The sequence below is a fragment of the Arachis ipaensis genome, chromosome B5, assembly GCF_059453495.1.
Source record: "Arachis ipaensis isolate K30076 ecotype BB chromosome B5, ASM5945349v1, whole genome shotgun sequence".
In the NCBI taxonomy this organism is placed as follows: domain Eukaryota; kingdom Viridiplantae; phylum Streptophyta; class Magnoliopsida; order Fabales; family Fabaceae; genus Arachis; species Arachis ipaensis.
In genome coordinates, this window is record NC_142440.1 from 24,350,261 (window position 1) to 24,375,755 (window position 25,495).

The 25,495-nt window shown below is 29.0% G+C and overlaps 4 protein-coding genes across 6 annotated transcripts; 2 read left to right on the forward strand and 2 right to left on the reverse strand.

Moving 5' to 3' along the window:
* The first annotated feature begins 8,796 nt into the window (after positions 1-8,796).
* LOC107643339 (cation/H(+) antiporter 18) lies at positions 8,797-13,043 on the forward strand. 3 transcript variants are annotated; one of them, XM_088489021.1, is made up of 4 exons: positions 8,797-8,920; positions 9,975-10,223; positions 10,481-11,482; positions 11,590-13,043. In XM_088489021.1, exons 2-4 carry the CDS (start codon positions 10,023-10,025, stop codon positions 12,736-12,738), a joined length of 2,352 nt encoding a protein of 783 aa, XP_088345147.1. In that variant the 5' UTR covers positions 8,797-8,920; positions 9,975-10,022; the 3' UTR covers positions 12,739-13,043. The 3 variants fall into 3 exon arrangements, with proteins under 3 accessions (XP_088345147.1, XP_016202436.1, XP_016202437.1); XM_016346950.3 differs by lacking the exon at positions 8,797-8,920 and adding an exon at positions 8,975-9,234; XM_016346951.3 differs by lacking the exon at positions 8,797-8,920 and adding an exon at positions 9,132-9,450.
* Positions 13,044-14,896: 1,853 nt separating this feature from the next.
* Positions 14,897-15,949, forward strand: LOC107640377 (uncharacterized). Its single transcript, XM_016343902.1, has 2 exons — positions 14,897-14,929; positions 15,491-15,949. Exons 1-2 carry the CDS (start codon positions 14,897-14,899, stop codon positions 15,947-15,949), a joined length of 492 nt encoding a protein of 163 aa, XP_016199388.1.
* Positions 15,950-16,350: 401 nt separating this feature from the next.
* On the reverse strand, positions 16,351-20,654 carry LOC107643341 (uncharacterized). The gene is made up of 6 exons (XM_088489022.1): positions 20,148-20,654; positions 19,505-19,684; positions 18,419-18,545; positions 18,006-18,119; positions 16,934-17,106; positions 16,351-16,616 (listed from the first exon to the last, which is right to left on the reverse strand). Exons 1-5 carry the CDS (start codon positions 20,439-20,441, stop codon positions 16,991-16,993), a joined length of 831 nt encoding a protein of 276 aa, XP_088345148.1. The 5' UTR covers positions 20,442-20,654; the 3' UTR covers positions 16,351-16,616; positions 16,934-16,990.
* A 1,957-nt stretch (positions 20,655-22,611) lies between these two features.
* Positions 22,612-25,383, reverse strand: LOC107643342 (uncharacterized). Its single transcript, XM_016346954.3, has 4 exons — positions 24,706-25,383; positions 23,611-23,721; positions 23,142-23,333; positions 22,612-22,912 (listed from the first exon to the last, which is right to left on the reverse strand). Exons 1-4 carry the CDS (start codon positions 25,021-25,023, stop codon positions 22,847-22,849), a joined length of 687 nt encoding a protein of 228 aa, XP_016202440.1. The 5' UTR covers positions 25,024-25,383; the 3' UTR covers positions 22,612-22,846.
* Positions 25,384-25,495: the final 112 nt, after the last annotated feature.

Sequence of the window (25,495 nt, forward strand, 5' to 3'; positions counted from 1 at the left end):
ATATATAATATTTATTCAAAAAAATTTTCACAATGAATAAATTTAAAGATATGTTAGTGCACACTACTATATATAAAATGTCTAATAATAAACAAGATTATGAATTTCATAATAAATAATTAAAATAAATATTTAACAAATAAAATTTTTTAAAATAGACAATACATTCATAATACTAATAATAGTAATTATAATAAAGTTAATTATTTTATATTTTATATTTTCTAATTAAAAATAACATCATAATATAAAAATTTTCTAATATTATAAAAAATTTATGCGTAATAATTAACAATAAATAAAAAATATTTTTTATGCAATTATACAAGTTATATTTAATTTATTCAAAAATAAAAAAGATTATATTTATCATTTTAAGTTATATATAAAAAATTATTTATTTATTTACCTATAAATATATTCTATATTCATTAAAATCTATCAATATTTTTTTGTTACATCGTTTGATACGTATTATTAAAATCTATATTTATTAAAGTTAATTAATACTTTTATTTACATATTAATACGTATTAATCTAGAATGGCTTTAAAAAACGCATCACATAAGAATAGTTGGTATGAATAAAGCAAGAGTAATTGTTGAAAATAATAGGAGTGGTAAGAATGAATGAAAAAATAATAGAATATTAAACAATTTATAATGGACTTTGGATGCGTGGAGAGCAAGTAATAGATACCATAAAACATATATAAAAGGTTTAGACACAAAAATTGTATGAAACTATAAGCATGTAGGTGCACTGGTGGTGACATGAAATCAACGTGCCAACAAATACAACATGAAGCGAAATAGTAAGAAAGTATTCAGCAGGCGAAGAAGTTTTAATGTGCAGTATACACGATAAAAACAACAGTTTATAATAGATTTTGGATGCGTAGAGAAGTAATAGTTAGATACCATGGGACATATATAAAAATTTTAAACACAAGAGTTGTATGAAACCATGAGCACGTAGGTATACTGGTTACATGAAATCAACATGCCAATAAATACAAAATGAAGCGAAACAGTAAGAAAGTATTCAGTAGGTGAAGAAGTTTTAATGTGTAGTATCCATGATAATAGATACTACAGATATTGTGCCTCATGTAGTATATTATTGGTATCAATAGGTCCTATGTGTTACTTTGGAGTGATATTATTGAGTTGTATAATTATATTTGGTATTTCGTTGATAATGGATGTTACCTATTTTTTATGATACTGCTAAAGAGAATAATTTAATAAATCATAAGATATTTGTTTTTGTTTCTTTTCATGATTCAAATTGTATGAATAATCTAAAAAACAGTGAGGTGCAGTAGTTTGTTAAAAAAAATTTGACGATAAAAAGTATGAATAGGTTATCCTTATGAAAGTATAAGAGGGGCTCCAAAAATATAACATATATATATGCTATTATGTATTTTTTTTCACTTTTCAATTTCTTTTATCTTATTTTAATTCTACTAACATAATCCGAAACTAATTTTGCAGATATTTATTTCACTAACAATACAAAAGATTTTACGCATAACTTTTTGTAAAAAATTATTAGTTTTGTCTTCTATAATATCATTTGTGGCATATGATACTAGTTATTTGATTGGCATATGAATCACGCAGTTTATATTTATCAATAATTTGTTAACACATTAATAGATTAATTTTCTAAATTACTAATTATGTTATGTATTGTACGTGACATCTAACTACATGAAAATTTGTTTATACTTAAATTAAATAAATAAATTATATTTCAAAAAAATTAATTAATTTAATATTGTTCGTTTAACATATGGCACAAATTATTTGATTCGCTTATAAAGAACTCAAGAAAGTCTGCACCTACTAATGATGGAATAAAAAGTCTCACGCATATTTTATTAACTTTTTTTTTCTTTTTTAATCTATTTTATATTGGATAATATTATTTTTTACTGATTATTAGATTAATATATAATATTAAAGATGTGACAAGATAAGACCATTTGTTGAATTAATATTTTAACTATTTGACAACCCAATAAAATAAAATTATTTTATTTTATTAGTTTTTCTAATTTATTTTATTGTATTTTTCTTTTACTTTAAAAATTTTAGGGTCTAAAGATCTCAATTTAAATAATTTTAATCATTAGTCACCAAAAAAAAATAATTTTAATCATTTGATAAAAAGTAGATCGGGAAAATAGGTTTGAATTTGAACTAAAATAAACATATTGAAATACAATAAACAGAACTGTTAATTTAACATTTATTAATAAATAATTACTAGAAGAAAAATGTTGTATAAATAATAGAAATAATTAGATAATATATAGACTAATTTAGACCATCAAAAGAAAGTAAAATAAGTAACAAAAAGTAAATATATAATTTTGTTAAAAAAATAACTAATATCATTTAACTTTAATTTTTACCTTTTCGAAAAAAAATGAATTTTTAAGCATTAGATAATTTAAAAGTACTTATTGTAAAAAAAATACAATTATAAAAAAAGTTAAAAATATTATGACCCACAAAAACTATTTAATAACAAAATTGAGTTTGTTCAAAATTGTTAAAAAAATTTTTTTTTAACTAATCACAAAGAATCACCACTATCAACTTATTAAATTTGAGTAATATCACGTAAGAATTAAGAAGTAAAACAAGACGATGAATCTAAAAATTTTCTATTTCTCTTAATTAAAGTAGTGTTTCACCGTAAATAATTATTTTTTATAAATAGTATTCATAGAATTTTTTTCATTTATAAAATAAAAAAATTTATTATTTCTCCAACATGATTTTTGAGCTTTAATTCCTCAAATAGGAATTTTTTTTTTTTGGAATTTAAGCAAGTTCACCCGATCCCGGCGAACTCTATAAAAATGGGCAAGTTCGCCGGATCCAGGCGAACTCTATAAATTTTATAGAGTTCGCCTAACCCAACGAACTCCCTTTAAAGTTTTTTCAATCCCGCTTTTTAATTCATTATCATCATCTCCAAATAGTATATAGATCTACAAACAATACATAGTAATACACAAAAATGCACGGACAACAAGCATGACTTTTTCAAGGATTTCTTTAATTATAAATTAAAAAAAAATCCATATTTAACAACGGCAATCATTGTTATGGTCTCTAAAAATACATAGGTACACCGGAATAAGCCATATTTAATAAAAAAATTTTTAATTATAAATTAAAAAAATAATTATTTTCGAAAAATAATCCACTTCAAATATGTCATATTGAAAAGTTAGCAATGGTAACCATTATTATCGTTTTCAGAGTACATAAGAGTACACAAAAAGTACACAAGAACAATCCTTGTTATTTTTGGGAAATAGTTATTTTTTTAATTTATAATTAAAAAAATTCTTGTTAAATATGGCTTATTTCGGTGTACCTATGTATTTTTAGGGAGGATAACAATGGTTGCCATTGTTAAATATGGCTTATTTTTTTAATTTATAATTAAAAAAATCTTTGAAAAAGCCATGCTTGTTGTCAGTTTATTTTTGTGTATTCATATATACTGTTTGTAGATTTATATATTATTTGGAGATGATGATAATGGATTAAAAAGCGAAATTGAAAAAACTTAAAAAGGACTTCGCCGAGTCTGGCGAACTTGCTTAAATGCAAAAAAAAAATCTTATTTGAAGAATTAAAGTCCAAAAATCATGTTGGGGAAATAATAATTTTTTTTATTTTATAAATAAAAAATGCCAGTATTCATATGACAAACAAAATAGTAAGAAGATTCATATTAGATTATGAAAACTAATGTCATTCTTATTATAGTATAATCACATTATTTTAAAACATATAAAATAAAATAATAAAGTACAATTTAATTAATATGCACAATAAAATAAATATGAAACTTATATAGTGATAATCCAATATGAAAAGCAATGATGTACTATATTAAATTGCAACTAAAATTTATAATTATTAGTTACAAAACTTATAATGTTGTACTATTACTTATTACATTAATTAAAAATAAATATTTTGATATTAATTTTTAGGATTATTGACAACAAATTTTGATCATTTGAACAAAAATTTTGAATAATTTATGTCATAAATTTTTTTTAATAAATTAATAAGATGACTTATCAGGCAAATTAAGAAAATAACTATAATTTTTATACATCTAGATATTCAAGAGAGACAAAAAAATTATTTTATCAAAATTTTAACAACACATAAAAATTATCATAATAGATTGTTATAGATCAAAATGATAGATAAGATTAAGAGTTATAATAATAGTCCTGGGTGATAATTAATTATGATAGAGTGAAGAGAAGATGGAAAGAGAAGAAGAAGAAGAAGGAGAAGAAAACAAGAAAAGAGGAAAGAATAAGGTAATATAACAGTGGCGATGAGACAATACTAGATATGTGTATAAAGAATAATAGTAAGAGAAAAGAATAGTATGTGACACAGTGAAAAAATTTAATAAAAATATAAATTAATAATTAAAAAATAATGAAACCAAAAAGATAATTTTAAAAATTAATAAAATTAAAAAATATATTTTTTTATTTATTAAAAATATATATGAAGATAAAGACAATATTGCATAAAAATTTATTTCTACTTTAAATTAAATATTGTTAAAAAAATTACTAAATAAATTTAACAACGTTTATAAATAATTAAATTATAAATAATGTTTGTAGATCTTTATCTTAATTTTGTTATATATAATAACATCATAATAAATTTTTTAATATTTTATTTAATTTAAATTTATAAATTTTATACATTCTAAAAGTTAAATAATCTATAAAATTTTCATATTTTTAAATTTTTTAATTATTTAATAATTTATAAATAAAAAATAAAATTATAAAAATTAATCTGAACAGGCACGAATTGTTGAGCCACTAGTATATATAATTAGGGTTTAATCAACTAAATAATAACGAAGCTGATTATTGGTTGATAATAAGAGTGTTTATGGCCCGACTTAGCCCGAAAACCCGGCCTGATCCAAAAGATGGGGTTGATTTAATCCATGCCATGTTTGGTGCATTTGTTGTTGCGGTGTTGATTCCAAAAGATGGACCATTTACCAGTGTTATTTGGGAGAAAGTAGAGGATCTTGTTTCGGCCATTTTTTTTCCAACTCTATTTTGTGTCAAGTGGATTGAAGGAATAACACGTATGATGTAATAATATTGTAAAGATGGGTTATTTAGATTCCATTATCCATTTGTTTGCATCCAATTTATTTGTGATTTATTATTTGGAGCACTCTACTATACAGATTAGAATGGTATAGAGAGAATATAATTCCTTTTATAGTTATTTTTTATTATTTTATTATTATTCAAAATGTGGATCCTACTTTTATTAATCTCTCTTTCATTCTATTAAAGAAAAAATCTATAAACTTACATCTTTACCATATAATTATTATGTTCGTTATATGAAGAGTTTGTTAGGACCTTTTAACGTGGTGTTTGATAATAAATTCTACTAAATTCTACTCTTCTAATGTCTCAAAAGAAAAGTGAGTTTAATTATAGTTATATACATTATATATTTTTTAGAGAGCATTTAAATAACAATATAAATTGGGTGTGGCCCGAACTAAAATTGAATAAATATCAAAAGAAGTTCAATAACCATTTTTCAAATAAAAAATATAGATTCACAATTACATAACTTAAATTTCATTTTGAAAGATAACTAATTTATTGTTCACATTTAAATTTTGATATTTATTTATATAGTGTTGATAGAGAATATTTTATCTTTGATTTGAAATATACTACCTAATTTTTTTCACTAAAATATTGATCTTTTAAAAGGTTATGGGTTAATATTCACTCATTTTTAAAAGGTTATCTAATCTTTGAATTTGTTTACAAAGTTTTTGATTAATCAAATTAGTTCTTAAAAAATAAATTTGTAAGTCGAAATGCCAATTGATTGAAATGCAATTGCTGACATTTTGTCTTTATAATGCTTGTTTACTTTGTTATAAATACCATTATTTTACGGCTATTTATTTTTTTATTTAGATAAGAGTTGTATTGTTATAATTAATATAAACAGAGGTTAGTCTTTAGAGGATTCCTTATCCTCATCTTCTTTTGTAATTATTGTTCTATTATATTCAATTGCATTTTTCAAACTTTGATCTCTTGCTTTGCAAAATGGGTATCAAGTTACTATAAAGTTAACTCCCTGTTTTGGATATTTTAGACTAGAATTTTTTTTCATCTTGCCAACATAATATGGAGTGAAGCGGGTGAGAATGATGATCATATCTTGTCCAATATCGACGGAAGTCAAGATCTTTGCAACAAGAAAGAATGGAATCAAGAAGCCGGACCATTCCATCCCATTTAAAAGAACCCTGAACTTAAAAAAAAAATGCTCTCAAGTAGCTCATTTCTTCTCATGTATTTTTAAGACATAACTACAAACTGGATGGTAATAACGATTGTGGTCTGGTCTCAAACTTGAATGTACTTGCACACTTAAAATTCATATTGGTGTGGAGGTCTATTGAGTGTTTTAAGTTAGAGGTTTTTCTAATGATGCCTGAGATTTATACATTATTGATATAAATGGAGGAACTGATGAGAAAATTAAAAGAAAACTAAAATTGAAAATTTACCTTAGAATGCCTTAAAGTAAACAAAATTTAACTAATTACAATTATTTATTATATATAAAAATATGCTACTCATGCTATTGTTATCTTTTGTTCATTCTGGAGAAAAAATAATTATAAAATTTAATTTTATTTTTTAATAATAATAATTTTTTATTATAGGTATTTATTTAAAATAGAAGTGATGTGATTAAGAGTAAAATTAAAAATTAAATTTATTTAAAATGAAAATAACATAATTAAAAATAATTTATTTAAATATGATTAAAAATAATTAAATAATTATTTATTGTAAAATTAATATTATTGAATAAAATTAAATATAAAAAAGTTCAGTATATTAAAAAAGAATTTAATTTTAATGCACTAGTGTGAAATAATTTTATACGTGCATCCAATTATGTAATATCACATCAGTAAAAATAATTATTTTTTACATTAACCGCATAAATAATGATAAAAAAACGAGTGTAATTATATAAAAAAAATTTATACTATCAATATATTAAAATTAAACTCACTAACAAATATATAATTTATTCTTTATCGAATATATAACATGTTCTTTTAATTTATCCTTTAATTAAATTAATTGTACCTACGTGTTGGTGCAATTGTCATCACAAGCCCAATTGCCAGCACACGGTGAAATTGATTTCGAGTTCTTGAAAAACTTAAGCAGTGACTCTTTGGTTCGATCCCACCAAGAACTTCTACGCTTACTCTGTCATTTGGAAGCCCCAACATATCATGTAAGTTCTTCAGTAATATAAGTTTTACTTCTTTTAATTTCGTAACAACATTGAATAATATATATAATTGGGATTTAATCAACTAAATAATAATAATAATAATAATAATAATAATAATAATAATAATAATAATAATAATAATAATGCAGATTTTTGATTGATAGATAGTGTTTATTTTGAGATATTAAAATTAAATAAAAATTGAAAAATTGAAATTCAATATTATATTTGTTGTTTGAGATATTGGCAATAAAATTTTAATTTCTATCTTTAAAATTTTATATTTTAGTACCTCTAAAAAATGGGAACACAGAAATTGAAATTTTAATAATATTTTAAAATTCATTTCAATTAATTAATTTTAATTTATTCTTTGTACAAATTAAATTAAAATTTTATTCTTATTTTAGTCTTTATCTCTTTTTTTTTACACAAAACACAATATTAAAATTTATTTCAATTGCTGTCTCTTAATCTCTGTCTTTTATTATTAATCTCTCAATTTCTGTTTTTTTTAAAACGTTACCTAATCATTTTTAAGAACGCGAAATAATTTAATATTAACTAAAAAATAAAATAAATTTAAATTGAAACAATAAAATAAAAGGATTTTAACTAAACAAAATTTTTATTTTTTTTTTCTTTTTGATTATAGAGTACTAAAATTTCATATATAGACAGTTTTTCTTTCTTATAATGAAAGAGTACTCAAACTTCATATTACATTCGAGTATCAAATCACGTACTGCAACATATGAGCTACAGAAAAAAATAAAGTTAGGTCCAGATCGAATAGGATTTGGATCGGATAGGGATTGATTTTCTATTTATTTGTATGAAACTATGAATTAAGTGTGTTTAAAATTTAACTTTAAATAATTAAATATAAATATTTAATTTTTAAAATAATTAAACAACTCTAATTCTAAGATGATATATTTTTGTTTTTCTATAATTAAACTAAAATGAGTTGTGCTTTTTTTAAAATTAAATTAAATGAAATTTTTAATTTAAATTAAATAACTTTAATCTTAAAAAGTAATAAATTTTTTTTAATATAAATTTTGAATATTTTAAATAATTAAACAATTCTTATCTTAAAAGAATATTTTTATCTTTTTAAAATTAATTTCAAAATTAATTTATTTTTTATAATTAAATTAAATTTTTAATTAAAATTAAATAAATTTAATATTAAAAGATATTTTAGTTTTTAAAATTAATATTAAAAAATATTTTTTTATCTAATTTTTTATTTTTGTTATAATTTTGTAATAATTTAATATCAACTAAAAAATATAATAAATTTAAATTAAAACAATAAAATGAAAAGATAGAAACTAAACAAAATTTTTAAGGAATACTAAAACTCTATATATAGACGTTTTCTTTTTCTTATATAAAGAATACTAAAATTCCATGTTACTTTAGAGTACAAGTAAGGCGAGGACTAGGAACCACTTTGTGATCTGTTAACTACTGCGCTCTTTCCACACTAGGCCTTCCTGCTGTTGGAGTAACGTGCAATGTATGCTTTCTTTGAAATCTTTTATTTATAAAGTTTCTTGGTGGTTGACTTATTGTTCATTGAAGGAGTGTGATTCGAAATTGTCGCCCTACTATTTCCCATTAAAAAAAGCGTCATAGATAACCGGCAACCGCGTAAAGTAGGGGAAAGCCAAATCAGAGTTATTCATATGGCCATATATATATATATATATAGAGTACTACTTTCTTGCATGCTGTTAACTTCGATCACTGGCTTCTCAATTTTAAAACATACAGCGCCTTCTCTTTTCTACTGAGTTTTGACTTCGATCTGAGCTTCTAACCATTCCGTTGGTTTGTCTGCGTTATTTTTCTTTGCATTCTCTGCATATGTATCAATGTTATAGTCATTTAATTTCTTTTTTTAACGTTAATTTCAACTATACTTCTTTGTTTTGGGTAAGTTTGTATTGTTTGTTTCCCATTGGTGTAATAAATTTGTACTTATAATTCTTTCCTTGCACGCTGCCAGTCTGCCACTACCACCAGCCATGCAATCGGTTTTGTGGGGTTAGCGTTTTTTTTTTCTGCTTCAGGAATTTTTATTTGACATTTTTGGAGCCCTTAGATTCAAACCTTAATTATAATCGAATTAGTAATGATACTTCTGTTTGTATGAACTACCGATCATCTTTGGTTTACTGCTCTCGTGTACGACCATTCTCTTCTGTTTACTGCTTGAAAGTGTTTGCTATAGAAACATAGAAAGTTCTAGAGAAAAGAAAGATGCATTCTTGATTGTGTTTCAGTGGTTTTTATTTTAGTGCGTTTTGAGTTTTCAGGCCAAAGATGCTGTCCCCGCTAAAGAGTGGTCTTTAATTTGGGAATGGATCTTCTGGTTTGACAAATTCACATAAACCTTGTCATGTTTTTTATTGTCACTACTGATTAGAAGTTAGGGTCCTTTTTCTTGATAAGGTCACGAGAATGTGAAAATTTAAATAAAAGAATATATTCCCACGTACTTTGATTTTGATTACCAGATCTTCAGTTCTTATATGAGAGATTTGAAAGAAGATTCCTATTTTTGGCAGAAATTTAAGTGAGAGTCTGGTGTAGCTTTGGACTTTGCAGTGGTGAAAATGGTTATCAATGCTACTTCTGCAAGTGCTTGCCCCCCACCCATGAAACCAACATCAAATGGTGTGTTTCAAGGAGATAACCCTCTTGATTTTGCACTCCCGATGGCTATTTTACAGATATGCCTAGTATTTGTAGTCACAAGAGGATTGGCATATATTATAAGGCCTTTGAGGCAGCCAAGAGTCATTGCAGAGATTGTGGTAAGTTCATTTCTCTTAAAATATCTGCAGCACTATCTAATGAATTTAGAATTTAACCTGTAATGTTTATCTATCATAAGATTTTTGTAATACAATTTGTACAATTACCCTCCATACAGCAGGGAAATAAAAAGCGTTATTAAGTTCAATACATTTTAGAAATTTCTTTAGGAAAGGACTAAGTTGTGACTTATATTAGAGGTTTATTGAAAGGGAGAGATGATGCTCCATGATTTAACACTACTTCTCATTGACAGGGAGGAATATTACTTGGGCCATCAGCATTAGGACGAAATAAAAGCTATTTGAATGCTGTTTTCCCCTCCAAGAGTCTTACAGTACTGGATACTCTGGCAAATATTGGCCTTTTGTTCTTTCTATTCCTTGCAGGCCTAGAGTTAGATCCTAGATCTTTGCGTCAAACAGGAAAACAGACCCTTGCCATTGCTATTGCTGGAATAAGTATACCTTTTGCCTTGGGAATTGGTTCATCATTTGTTCTTAAAGAAACAATTGCCAAAGGTGTAAATGGTACTGCATTTCTTGTGTTTATGGGTGTTGCTCTATCCATAACTGCTTTCCCTGTGTTGGCTCGTATTTTGGCCGAGTTGAAACTTCTAACCACCAATGTTGGTAGAATGGCTATGTCGGCCGCAGCAGTAAATGATATTGCTGCTTGGATTCTGCTTGCACTTGCTGTTGCCTTGTCGAGCGATAGCGAGTCTCCACTAGTGTCATTGTGGGTCTTCTTATGTGGATGTGGTTTTGTTCTTTGTTCAATCATCATTGTCCCTCCGATTTTCAAAAGGATTACACAACGATGTAATGAAGGCGAGCCGGTGGATGAGATATATATATGTGCTACATTAGTTGTTGTTTTGGCCGCGGGTTTTGTTACAGATGCTATTGGAATCCATGCCATGTTTGGTGCATTTGTTGTTGGTGTGTTGATTCCAAAAGATGGACCATTTACCAGTGCTCTTGTGGAGAAAGTAGAGGATCTTGTTTCGGGCATTTTCCTCCCACTCTTTTTTGTGTCAAGTGGATTGAAGACCAACATATTCACCATTCACGGCCTGCAGTCATGGGGTATTCTGGCCTTAGTTATTTTCACTGCTTGTTTTGGGAAGATTGTTGGAACCGTTGTTGTATCACTCTTCTGTAAAGTACCCTTGAAGGAGGCTTTAGCTCTGGGATTCCTAATGAACAGTAAGGGCTTGGTTGAATTGATTGTTCTCAACATTGGCAAAGATAGGAAGGTATTAAAATTCTCTTGCTATTGATATTCACTAACTATTTTATCATGTTATATGTTTCTATCAATCAAAGAAATGAAAACTTAATATGTGCTTTTTGCAATTTGCAGGTTTTAAATGATCAAACCTTTGCCATTATGGTTCTTATGGCAGTATTTACCACATTCATTACCACTCCTCTTGTCATGGCTGTGTATAAACCTGCAAGAAGGGGAAAAATAGATGATTACAAATACAAAACAATTGCAAGGAAGAACACAAACAGCCAATTGAGGATTCTTTGCTGTTTCCATAATGCAAGAAATATTCCATCAATGATAAACTTGATTGAAGCCTCAAGAGGAATCCAGAAGTCCGGTGGAATTTGTGTGTATACAATGCACCTCAGAGAATTTTCTGAGAGGTCATCAACAATCTTAATGGTACATAAGGCAAGGAAAAATGGGTTGCCATTCTGGAATAAGGGTCATCCCTCTGATGCTGATCATTTAATTGTGGCATTTGAGGCTTACCGTCAACTGAGTCAAGTGTCTGTCAAACCAATGACCGAAATCTCATCTATGGCAGACATGCACGTAGACATTTGTGCAACTGCTGGGGGAAAGAAAGCTGCAGTAATCATTCTTCCGTTTCATAAGCACCAAAGATTGGATGGCTCATTAGAGACAACAAGAAGTGATTTTAAATATGTTAACAGAAGGGTCCTTGAGAATGCTCCATGCTCAGTTGGAATTCTCGTTGATCGTGGCCTTGGTGGTACATCCCATATATCTGCAAGCAATGTTTCTTATTCCATTACAGTGCTTTTCTTTGGTGGAAGTGATGATCGCGAGGCCCTCGCTTATGGTGCTCGAATGGCCGAGCACCCTGGCATAAGATTGGTGGTTCTTGGCTTTGTCGTGGAACCAAGTACCACAGGAGATATCGTTAGAGTGGATGTGGGAGAATCCTCTTCCAGCGCCAAATTAGTCTCAGAGGACGAGGAGTTCCTTAATGAATTCAAGGCAAAAGTAGCTAACGATGATTCTGTGACATGTGAAGAGAAAGTAGTAAAGGATGCAGCAGAAACAGTTGCTGTGATCTGCGAGTTCACTCATTGCAATCTGGTTCTTGTGGGTCGAAGGCCACAAGGTGAATTGGCATATGCTCTCAAGAGAAATGAATATCCGGAACTTGGACCAATTGGTTCTTTGCTGGTATCTCAAGATTGCCCGACAATAGCATCCGTCTTGGTAATGCAGCAGTATCAGCATCAATAATTTGGTTAAGGTTGTGTTAACAAGTGATTTGGTCAATTTTAAATCCTTTTTGGTTTTTAACTTGTCAAGTGTTTAGATGTATATATCTGAAAGGCTAAGATAATAATTTCTAAGTCTAAATGGCATTTAGACAATTTTTCTTCTCACTTAGGATGATTGAACATGAATTCATCAGAGATTACATGGCACTTGTAAGCTTTGCAGTTAATTTACCGGAATTTTTTAACCAGTCTCTTGTAAATGTTTAATTGAATGACCTTATGTACTTGAAACAAATTCATTATTCTATTAAGGATTTTTCTTAAGGTGTGGATAGTAAAAGTAATCCACACATATGGATAGTATGTGCCAACTATAGGCTTGCAACCCTTGCCACTAGTCTCCCTTGATTTTTAGATCTATTGCAGAAAGGAGGCGCAGTAACGCAGAGGGGTGACAGTTGATGTGCAGAATGTGTTACACAATTAGAGTTGGCTAAAAGTGGGATTAAGTTTAATGATTTTTGAGTGTTTTTGTTATTGACCCACCTTAAGTGCTTCCAATTTCTGGGACTCAGACCCGTGGGGTTTATGAAAAATTCTCTTTTTTTTTTTGGACTTTTTGTTTGCCATAATATGTCATTAATATGTTGTAATGAATTGCAATACCAAAAAAGCAAATTCTTATAAAACACATACTTTCATAATAAAGTGAATATTTTTCTTTTTGTAATATATTTGTGCAAAAATAAAGTATTTTCTAGAAGAAGGGAAAATTATTAACATATATTACCAAACAATGTTATAAGGATGAGGGGGTAGAAAAAAAAAAATTTATAGGACTAATCCTAAAGATGAGGGATAGAAAATGAAAAAAAAAAAAGAAGAAATTTTATAGGACTAATCCTAAAATTCAGTTTTTATCGGATAGTATATTTTTGCATAAAAACATTTATATCTAAGGAATTATATATTATTTTACTTAGTACGAGAGAGTAATGAAGTAGTTAATTCATAATTGGTATGCAGGAAGGTTTTTTTTTTTTGAAATTAAGCAACCTTGTGTATAATTCTAATCTCTAATATAATGAAGCGACTGTAACCCAAAAAGAATATAGTAGTCCTCTTAAAAATTGACAGTAAAATAACACTCTAGTTATTTTAAAATTAATTAAAAGGATGTTTTGGTTTTTTTATAATCAAATTCAAAATACTGATTTGTACGCTTTAACTCTAAAATGGTACTTAAGCTCTTTTAAAATAAAATTAAAGTTAGTATCTAATTTTGGATACAGTGAAAAGCTGTCATTCTAAGAGGGTATATTCATCTTTTTAGTAGGGGTGTTCACGAGTCGAATTAGTTCGAGTTTGGGATAAAATGAGAACTTGAACCAATTAACTTGTAACGGGTTTGGATTGGTTTGGTTTTATATTTTTTTGTGTATCCGAATCAAACCAAACCAATTAAAAACGGATTAATTTGATTTGGATAATTGTGTACCCGATGAAATAGAAATTAAAAAAAAAATTGAAAAAATGAAATTTTTTTTAGAAAAATAATGTAAATAATGATAAACATGTAATATCAACTAACAAGTCAATAATATTTTAACAACAAGAAAATACTCATAAATTCACAATTATAAACTTATAATAGAGTTAGATTAATTAGTATAAAAATTATACATATATTATTAGAATTTATATTTTTTATTTAATAAAAGGGTAATCGGATTCGCAAGTTGTTTCGGATTCTATTTCTCTAAAACTAATATCCAAACCAATCACGATCAGATATCATCAGATTAGGTTCAATTATACTCAATTGTCCATTGGTTCCAGAATCAATTTAATCGATTCGATTTGGTTCAGATTTATACAGACAATCGGATTACTCGAACCCATGAACACCCCTACTTTTTAAAATAAATCCTAATAGTGTATAGTTATTTTGAAATAAACTAAAAAGATATTTAATCCCATTAAAAATCAATTGAACTCATCCTACTTTGTAATAAATCAAACATTGTTAATTGTCGTATAAAGATATTTTATTCTTTTAAAACTAACAAAAAAACATTGTGTTTTTCTTTTAAAAATGAAGTATAGGGATAGTATTTTACTCTCTTTAATACAAAATTAAAGTTTTTTTATTTTCTATTGCAATAATTTTTTTTGTTATGGAAGTAGAAGTGGTGATATACCTTAACATTGTAATTTTTGGTGTTTTTTAAAACTGTGGAAGTACAGAAATCGGAGGGTCCGATTTCTGTACCTTAAAATTTTTTTTTTTACCACAAATCGGACGGTCCGATTTGTGTACCTCCCACAAATCGGACGGTCCGATTTCTGCACTTCCCACAAATCGGACGGTCCGATTTCTGTACCCCTACAAATCGGACGGTCCGATTTCTGCACCTCTACAAATCGGACGGTCCGATTTCTGCACCTCTAATAAATCGGACGGTCCGATTTCTGCTTCTCTAATTAAACGATCCCACACTTGAGTAACACCCCAACAATCCACATTTTAAAAAAACACCACTACCACTCCAATATTAAAAATAAAAAACTCAAAGGAATGCATTAGTCACCGAAAAAAAAAAAAGAAATGCATTAATCTTATAAGGATATTTGGGAAACTTCATGTAGTGGGAAATTATCAAGCTTTTAATCTTAACAGCAGTTCCTGATCCCTTCTTTTCAATAATATACAAATTATAATCTGCATTTTCTCTTCTTTGTCTTTTCTTTAGTTGTATTTTTCATTTCAGAATATAGAGATAGAAGTAGTTGAGGAAACGGTTGTGAAAGTAGAGGAAAGCCAAGCAGAAGAAGACGATGCAGCAATATCGAGTTTTTCGATGCCTATACAGCTCAAGAACTTTCTACAGTTCTCAAGCTTTAGGGGGCACCAAAATGCTCACAAAAAAGAGAGAACAACTAGAAGAAACGCCAAGAGGGCTTCTGCTGAGCACTCGTATCTTCTATTTGCTTCTTCGCTGTGGACCCCTCCTACGGTTTTTCCTTCAACCTTCATCACTGCGGCGAATCTCGCGTATTTCCCAAGCCGCCATATTTCAGAAGGATTTGGATCAAATGGCGAACATGAATTTGCTGGAGATAATGGTGTGTTTCCTTACCGATTAAGTGAGGATATTGATGAGAGAAGTTTCGGTGATTGGCAAAGAAGCCTTGGAAGAAGCAGTAGCTTCAACAGTGTTGACACTTGACAGTTGACACATCTCAACAAATATCATTACTGAAGAGTGACACTCAAAACATCGAGACAAGGACCAATGGTGCAGAGAAATATCAAAAGTTTGATTTCTCTCTCCATTTGTAAGCTCCCTTTTATAGAATGAGGCTTCTCAAGGTTGACATTGAGATTGAGGAATTGGCTTTTAAGGGAAATTGACCGTCTTGGAAAAAAATAATTCCATTTTTCCGAATAATGAAATCATATTTCAGATTCACATTCACACCTAAAACAGGAGAGACCCCCCTCAAATTTTTTCTTTTTCTCTCTTGTTTTTTTTTCTGAAATTTTTTCTTTTTTCATTTAGTCAATATGACACCAACTCAGGTATTATCAAATGATATATTGATGTGACATCAGCATAAATTATATACGTATAGTTCAAAGACTCAATTTATATTATCTGCATGAATTAAGGGCCTTTGTAAAACAAATAAACAACCACTTGTTAGTTAATCAGTAATCACATCTAACAGTAATAACTAACACAACACAATGAATAAACCCGTGATGAAAAGCAGCCGCGAACAAACCCAAAACACTTCGATATTGCCATCATGAACCGTTATGTTTGCACTTACTCATGATTCTAGCAATGTTCAACTTCCTCACTACTTAAATAACCCAGAATTCCAAGGTGCCTAAGAAAAAAAAAAAGAATGTAGCAATAGATTAGTTCCATCATCTTCTAGCTATGACATGAAGTACTTGACTAGCCAGTAGCCAATGCTTAGCACCACTGAATTAAAAGTAGGAGATAAAAATTTATTAGGTGAGTGAAAAAGATGTGAAAGTAAGTAAGAAGTTAGTCATAATCACCCTTCCATCAATAACTTCAATTGAAAATGATTAACCTCTCATTTTTTCCACTTTACAAACTTTCACTTTAGATGATCTAAAGTCCTTTAAGAACATTCAACTTTTCCTAATGTCTTGCATGCACAATGAAGCCTCATACCTGCATCATTATGGACTGCATCTTTCTTAATGCTATTATGACTTTGCTCTGCCAGGCTTAACGCTGGAATGAGATAGAATAGGAACCAGTGTTTGGATCTTTAACTGTTTTGAAGTTATCGACACTCATCCCAAACCGGCCCAAGACAGAATTTCCCATTTCTTTTAGTTTTGCTGCATCAAGAAACAGTTCTTCAGTGCAAGTAAAATGAAGATAGCAAATCGTACCGGATTATAGTTTATAGAATGTAAGTACATAGAAAATATTCGGAACTGAAGATAAGACTCTGCAGCCTCTACCAAGAGGTAAAGAAGCAGATAATAGGTTTAACATGAAAGACAACCAGGAAGATAATAGGCTTAACATGCAAGTGCAGCTAGCAGCTCTGCCTGGAATCCAAAAGGTTTTGTTTGAGCAATAAATAAATCAAGCACCAAAGACTGCAATTCAAGATAAAAGATAATTTATATAACTAGACAATCCTAAAGTTTCTCCTCCAACTACAAGATTCCCAAATCCCAATTAACAAATGCCAACTCTATGCCCATCACACATAACACAGAGCATACTAGTCTAAACTCTCAAGAAAACACAATCTATATCCACAAGATAAAATGCAATCTCTGAAAACCCAAAGTTGCATACATCATCACTCAAACATAATAGTATATCTTTCTATCACCTAGGTATCCCATGCTTAGAAATATCGTAGTAAGGCATCCATAAATTCCTTTGATAAAATAATTTTCATCTGACTAAACTAACATATGGACTTAGCCAATTTCAACCACATGATTGCAAATAAATCTTAAGGATGGACGAAAAAGCTAAATGAATGTGCCAATAAATACACAGAAACCGAGACAGGATGTTTTTCCGTCATTGATGGTAGTTTTGCAGCAGCAAGAAGAAATAAAGAAAAGAGCATCATATTTGGGTAACATTATAAATGTATGCATGAAGGATCAAGGTAATGTAAGGAAATAATGCCCATGCCCTGTTCTATGCGAAGTACATGATACAATGGCAACTATAATTGAAATCCAAGATAAAGATGAAAACAGAAACTTGCCAATCATCTCTTCCTTCATCATTTCCCGCTTTTCTGCAGCAAGCGGCTCAAGTCGCCTGATGGCCTTCCTAGCTTGATCATTTGAGGGATCAATTTCTAAGATCTTTTTCATATCTGTCAATTGATATTTGAAAAAATAACTAAAATTAGTGAAGGCGAAAAAATTATGGTATGAATGAACTCAATGATGCGAAAAGGGGGAAAAAAATCTGAATGGCATCAGAATGCAAAACATGTACTTCTTCATTAAGATCCAACAATAAGGAATGCATAATGATACTCATACTGGCTTTCCCTAAGTTGGCAAATACCACATAACAGTGGCACCTTTCCAGTTTGAGAAACACACTTACCCCCTTACTGTGCAAAAGAGAATAAAGTTCAATAACCCCTAATATAAGATCTGAACTCACCAGCAATGGCTTCTTCAAAATGTTCAAGCTTTTCATGAGCTTCTCCTCTTCTTACTAAAGCTTTAATATACACTGGATTCAGATCTAATGCTTTTGTGCATTCTTTAACTGTGTTGTCATATTTTCCCTGGGATATGTTTAGCATAAGTTAAAGGAAATTAGATTCTTGACTTAATCAATTTCAAATAAAAGGGCAAATATGATGCAAGATTCCATACCAGCTTTATCTATGATTAAAATGACTTCAAAAGATATGATTGGAAAATCAAAAAAGAGGTACGAAAGAGTTGAACCACACTTAAAAGGGTCCTGTTTGCCAAAAATGGCCCCTCGGATGGATGCATGAGGTATCTAGTTTGTGAGCTCCCATATTATATTTTTACTTTAAACAGGCCTCTTAATTAAGCAAAGTTGGGTTCATGTTTTGAATAGACTAATTACATTATGGAAGTAATAAATATGTATATACTAAACTAGATTATATTTAATTAGTAAATAGCCTCAAATTCGCAAGTCTTACAAGGAACCAGACCAATGCACATCAATAAATAGTTAAAATGCTATAGGGTTTGTTTGGTTTAGTGCACAATTTTCTTAAAGAAATAGTTGAAACAATAAATTGTTTCCAATTTTCCTTTTCTATTTTCACTATTACTTTTACACAATGAACATGTCAAGGAAATTATGGTTGGGTTATAATCTCCACATCATTAAGTTTGCCAATTTACCCCTGTAACAAGAGAGAATTAAGCTTAAAGCTTCTACTTTCTATCTTGTATACAGATAGAATTTTTTTTATTTTCCAGAATTATGCATTCCCTGTTTTCTGTATAATAAAACTTTTAAATTCAAGAGTAATGACAATTTAACTGTCCAAATAATAACCATAAAAAAAATACCTAATCATACACTTCCAAATTAGTAGGCAAATCACACAGACCACTAGACATAGGTTATCAAGCTTTTTAGAAAAATAAAAAATAAAAAAATAGAGATAAATAGTCCATCTGATTTACAACATAATAATTGATAGGAGAAGGTGCTGACAAATGCTATTCTCATTAATAGCAAGAAAGAACACCATACCAGTTTCTGAAAGCACACAGCACGGTTTGCATGACATATTGAGAGTATTTCAACAGATGAAGGCATATCAGGTGCAACTTGTAGAGCAAGTTCATACTGGGATAATGCTTCCTCATACTTCCCATCCACAAAAAGCTTGTTCCCTTCTGCCTTTGCCTCATTTGCTTGAACCAATGCTTTCTGCAGCATGTGGCATAACTATTTTGTGTATTTTTAACCTTAAAATGAAAATGCATGTTTTAAATACCACATCAAATGGTTCAATTTAGACCAGGACCATTACGTAGATAATCGATCATGTTTTTAGTTAACCAATTAGTCTGAAGACAATTAGTCTGAAGACAATTAGTCTGCTTAACCAATTGAACATAATCTTGAGACTTCACATGTTCTCTAGTGCAATTTATAAATCACTACTGCTCAGACTCAAACTCCCTGATATTATTATGCAACCTAATAGCATCAAACCACTCCATTAAAATAAAGAATCAGTAAATTTTTTATTATAAACCATTTTAACGAATAAATACACTGGAAAATGAAACTAAGAAACAGTAATTACTACCAAAGAACATGATCACGCTAAAAGAAGAAACCAAATTAAATGCAAAATTATCAAAACCCTAAAATTTTGAAACCGAACCTTCTCCAATTCCTCGTTGATCAAGGGATCCCCAGAGAAACTATTACTTGGAGAAACACTCTGCTCAGGTTCCGGCTCCGAATGCTCTGGCTTCGGCTGCTGTTGTTGATGTTGCTGTTGCGGTTGTTCGAGCTGTTGATCATGGCTGCTAGCACCGACGTCATCGCCTCCGGTGTCGCTGCCCAGGTCGGTGTCGCTGGCCGTTTCAAAACCGTCGGAAGCGTCGTTACCGGCAGCGTTGGAAGGATTCGCGTTTCGATCCTCAGTCTCTTGCTGCTCTATCACCACCACCATTTTCTCTCAAGGTTCAGTGTGATTGGGGCTTGTTTCGATGATAACGGAAAGAAGTGAGGTGAGGGGCTAGGACTACTCGGGTTTGTTGTGACTTGTGAGTTCTGACGTTTTTTTTTTTTCTCCTAGTATGGGAAATGGATTCTTTGGCTTGTTAAGAGATCACAATTTACTATTTTAATTGTTAAAAGAAAAATGAGAGAATTCATTCTTATTGGTCTGTGGTTGAATTTCCAGACTCTTCTACAATATGAGATGGCATAGGATCAGTCAGTCCCAGAATAAAATAATTTTTTTACGTGCTATTAAATTGATAAAAAATAAATAAATAAGAGATTATTTTTTTATTATATTTGACAAATTTTTAACAATAAAAAAAACAGTAAAAAATAAAAAATATATTTTTATGTAATAAATAAATAAATAAATATTTTTATTTTATTTTATCTAAATATAATGATAGACAAAAAATTTTTTATAAGAAATATTTAAATATAAAATTATTTTTATTTTTGTAAAAATTCTTTTTAGAAAAGATCATTAAAAAAATTATTTTCTAAAAATAATGTCTAAACAAGTCCAAAACATATTTTTTTAAGTTTTTTAATTATTATTAAATAATTTTTATTTAATTTTAACTACAACTTAATTTTTTATATATTATTTAATTATTATATTTATCCTTTATTTTATAAATTATTATTTTCTTATTCATCACAAAACCAACAACAAAATAGATATTTCTTTCATAAATATTTTGGCAATGCCATTTTTTTTTTCTTGATCCATTATATCCAAAATATCGCATATTTTTTCAAAATTCAATCAATTGAATTTCACAAAGTAATAAGAATATTTTCTTATTCAATCGATTAAATTTTGTAGGTGACTAAGAATATTTTCGTATTAATCGATTGGTATGATAATACAATCGATTAAATTTTGTACGTGATTAAAGTTTTTATGTATTCAATCTATTGGTATGATATATATATATATATATATATATATATATATATATATATATATATATATATGATGAACTAATGTAATTTTTTATATTTATTTATGATGAACTAATGTAATTTTTATTTATTATTTCAACAACTATGTCATACAAATATTATGTCATGTCAATTATATTTTATTTTATACCATTAATTTGCTTATAAAAAAATTTATTTTTTTATTGGTTAAATTACACAGTTGGTCTCTACACTTTCAGCAAAATTGTAAATTGGTCCCTACACTTTAAAAGTTTGTAATTGGATTCTTAAGGAGAATTAAAATTTGTAATTAAAAAGTGTTGATTTAACAGAATATTCTCAGAATATGTTGAGAATATTCTGTTAAAATAAAAAATATGCTGAAAATATTCTATTAAACCAAACACTTTTTGAATGACGGAAACTAAATTGCAAATTTTAATTCTCTTTAAAAATCCAATTATTTAACATTTTTTATTTGTTTGCTTTCTATTTATATGTTTGAATATATTAATATTATTTCTATTTTTTTGATATCTGTAACAAATTGATACGTAAAAATTTTTTTAATTTCCTATCATTCTTTAGAATAATGATTAACCCTTGAAATAATCTCTAGAGAATTAGAATTCTGTTTTAGTATAAAAAATAGCACTCATTTCAATTCTAATGAGATTTCAATTCTCATATTAAGGCTGTATACAAATCAAACTAAAATAGGTATAATTTCTAATTCCATTTGATTTGTTCTTCTTCGTATTTCTGTTCAAGCACCCATACTTTAACAAACTTTAAAAAAATTTCCTTAAAAAAATTGAAGAAAAATGCAAAGTGTGAAGAAAAACAATTTAAGAAGAAAAATGCAACATTGAAGAAAATTCACAGCAGAGTAAACATCAAATAGCAAGGAAGAAGAGCAAATAAGCATCATTTGAGTATTTTTTTTTTGCCTGTGGCTAACATAAAATTTTTCTTATTTTTGTTTCGAAAATTTGTAACTAACTATTATTTAATAGTGTCTAATTGAACACTTTTAATATATTAAAAATTATACTTCAAATAATATCTATATACTTTTAATACATGATGAAAACTATCATAGTACCATAACTAATAAAATAAAATTTTATATATATAAATTAGATACATTATTTTTGCATGATTATAACATTTAAAAAAAAAACGTAATACTAAAACAATCCATTATTTATATTGATAAACAAAAACAATACAAAATATCAATTTAGTTCTAAACTTCTTTATAATAGCAAATAAGATTTACTCTTAACACCTTCTAAAATAAACACAACTAAATATTGAACAATAGTTATAAAATGCACAAACTAAGTGTGTGGCATTTCCCCAAAGATAGCAGACACTTCTCATGATCCGGCAAGATACGACGGCAATGCTTGAAGATTATCAGAGAACTTTGTGATACATCTTCCCTTTTATTTTCAACTTTCTCCAAGTTGCAGGCTCCAAACTCTAACACAAATGAACAAGGAAAGATTGTTTAGTACCACCCAATTTCACATAATGCACTGTATTTGAATCAAATATATAGAAAACTGAAAATATGAAACTATGTAAAGTTGCAATTGATCAAACAATTCATTCAAGGTTCATATATTTGAAGACCATCAACTTGATGCAACTTCTCTTGCTACTTTTTAAGTCAATTTATGTTAATAATGAAAGAGACAAGAAAGCCCACCTGAATAAAGCTTTGGACATCAGTAACATTAAGCACTTTTGGGAGTAGTATGACAAACAAATCACCTTCACCAAGGTGATTTGGAGAGTGCTCTTGCAGCAGCAAATAACAAGATTTCATCATTTGCATGGGAATTTTTATTGGAAACAGTCCCCTGCAAAGTCCACTAAGACAGTAATTTGGAGATAATGACTGCACAACATTAGTATTAAAATTTTCAAGTTCTTGAAAGAGTTCAGGTAACAAGTAATCAGATTCTAAAATTTTGAAGTAATGACTGCACAATAACAATGTAGCAATCATGGTTATTTAAGCAAATAAAATAACAGAACTAGAATTTAATATACTAAGATATGATATATTCTCGGATATTCTCCTTATTTCTAACACTACATTTCTGGAAAAATGAAATCATTGGAAAAAATAAATTAAGCAAATTACAAAATGAATGTATATAAAATCTACCAACCTTTATTAGTCCTTCTTGAAATAAAATCTCAATCACTTCCTTTAGAATTGGAATTAAACCAGAACCATGCACTCCTATTCCCCATTTCAGCAAGGCCAGCATGTTTGAAACCTAATCAAATCCATAAGAATGGAGGTGAACAACTTAGATAGCTTCAAAATGATGAGCCCCACAATATTCAATCAAAATAAAATGATCAAATTCAAGACAAAAACAAAGCCAAAACCAAATCAAGAGAAAAGAGGTGAGCAGCGAAACATACTAAAGGGTGAAAACCTTTATTAGTTCTTTATGCACTAACTTTCTTCTTTTTCTTTTAGTTCGTCATTTTTTTTTAATCCAAACAAGATTATACAACAACAAAAATTCAACAATAAAAATTTCATCATTCATTATAATCCGTTCAAAACAAGATACAACTTAGCAAAATTTAATAAATAAATTCTGTTCAATGAAGCAGAGAAGACTCGATCCTAATAAAAGCATGTTTATTATGCTTATGTTGCTTTTTAGGTCTAGAATTAGAGATTTAGCTGAAAAGAAATATGGAAATTTTCCATATGGAGACTCAAAACCCAACTCATGTACCCTGTTGGACAATGGTTAGAGTTTTCACATCAAAGAATATTCTGTTTACATTGATTTTTTTTTTTATTTTCGAAGTTTTTGTTTAAGTACACAATTACAAACTTTTAAAAAGCATGAAAGATTTATTTGGAGTTCTCTAAAAATATCAGGGACTAACATATTAATTTAACCAAAAAGATTCATTAAAAGAGTATAATCCAATATCCACAGCTTACAGTCACAAAGAACATAGCCTCAGAAAGCAGCACTGCAATAAAAACACTTGAATTCATAACAATCGCAAGAATACTAATATCAACTAACATACTGAACAAATAAAAGCTCATGCTTTAGCATAATGTTAACCAGGATTATCAAGAGTTCGGCATAATTTTTTTCAACACAACACAAGAAAAGGCAACGAAACAAAGTTCAGCACAACAGCAGCACAGAGCATAGTTAAAAAGAATGAAGAATGAAAAAATTTAAAAAATGAAAAAAACTAATCTGAGTAACAGAGTCCTAAACCTTTGTTCTGACTTGACTTCTGAGCAGTCTGAAAAGAGGGGCAGAAGTACGACGGAGACAGAGGCCAGACGACGAGCACAACTGACGGCGGCAGTCCTGTGGCTGATCAAACAAAGAAGACTCGAAGACGCTGAGCTCGAGGAAGAAGCTACGATTGGTGGGTTGGGGACTTCGAGCACCACGACCAGACGAAGACGATGGTGCCTGAGCACGACAGACGACGGCAAGAGAGCCACGGAGGATGGCAGGAGCGCGACGGACCAGATGAACGCCAGGGACTGACACCGAGCTCGAGGAAGAAGTTGCGACGGCCGACATGGCGGCAATCCTTGCAGCAGTCCATGCGACGGTGGTTAGACAGCCCTTGCGGCGGTGGGGGAGAGGCTAGGGTTTCTCACCTTCAGGCTTCAGCTTTCTTTTTGTTTTGGGAAGAAGTGGAGAGGAGAACGCATTTTCTATTTTTCAGTTTCAGCTCACCGTTTTTCTTCCCCTTTTTTTGTTTTAAAGTGTTCATGGTGGTGTTGATAATGGGCTAATAATAAATTATTAAGTTTTAGTCACACGCAATAGGGTTGGTTTTATCAGGCGGTGGCCATAGTGGAGGAGCAGAATAGAAGGAGGATCAAAAGGGATTGACTGTGGAGGAGGAAATGGAGTTGGAGAGGAAAAGGAGTTAGAACTTAGAAAACATAGGTCATAATAGATGAATAATAAAATAATAATTTATAAAATAAAGAATAAATTTAATAATTAAATAATATATAAAAAATGAAGTTTTGTAGTTAAAATT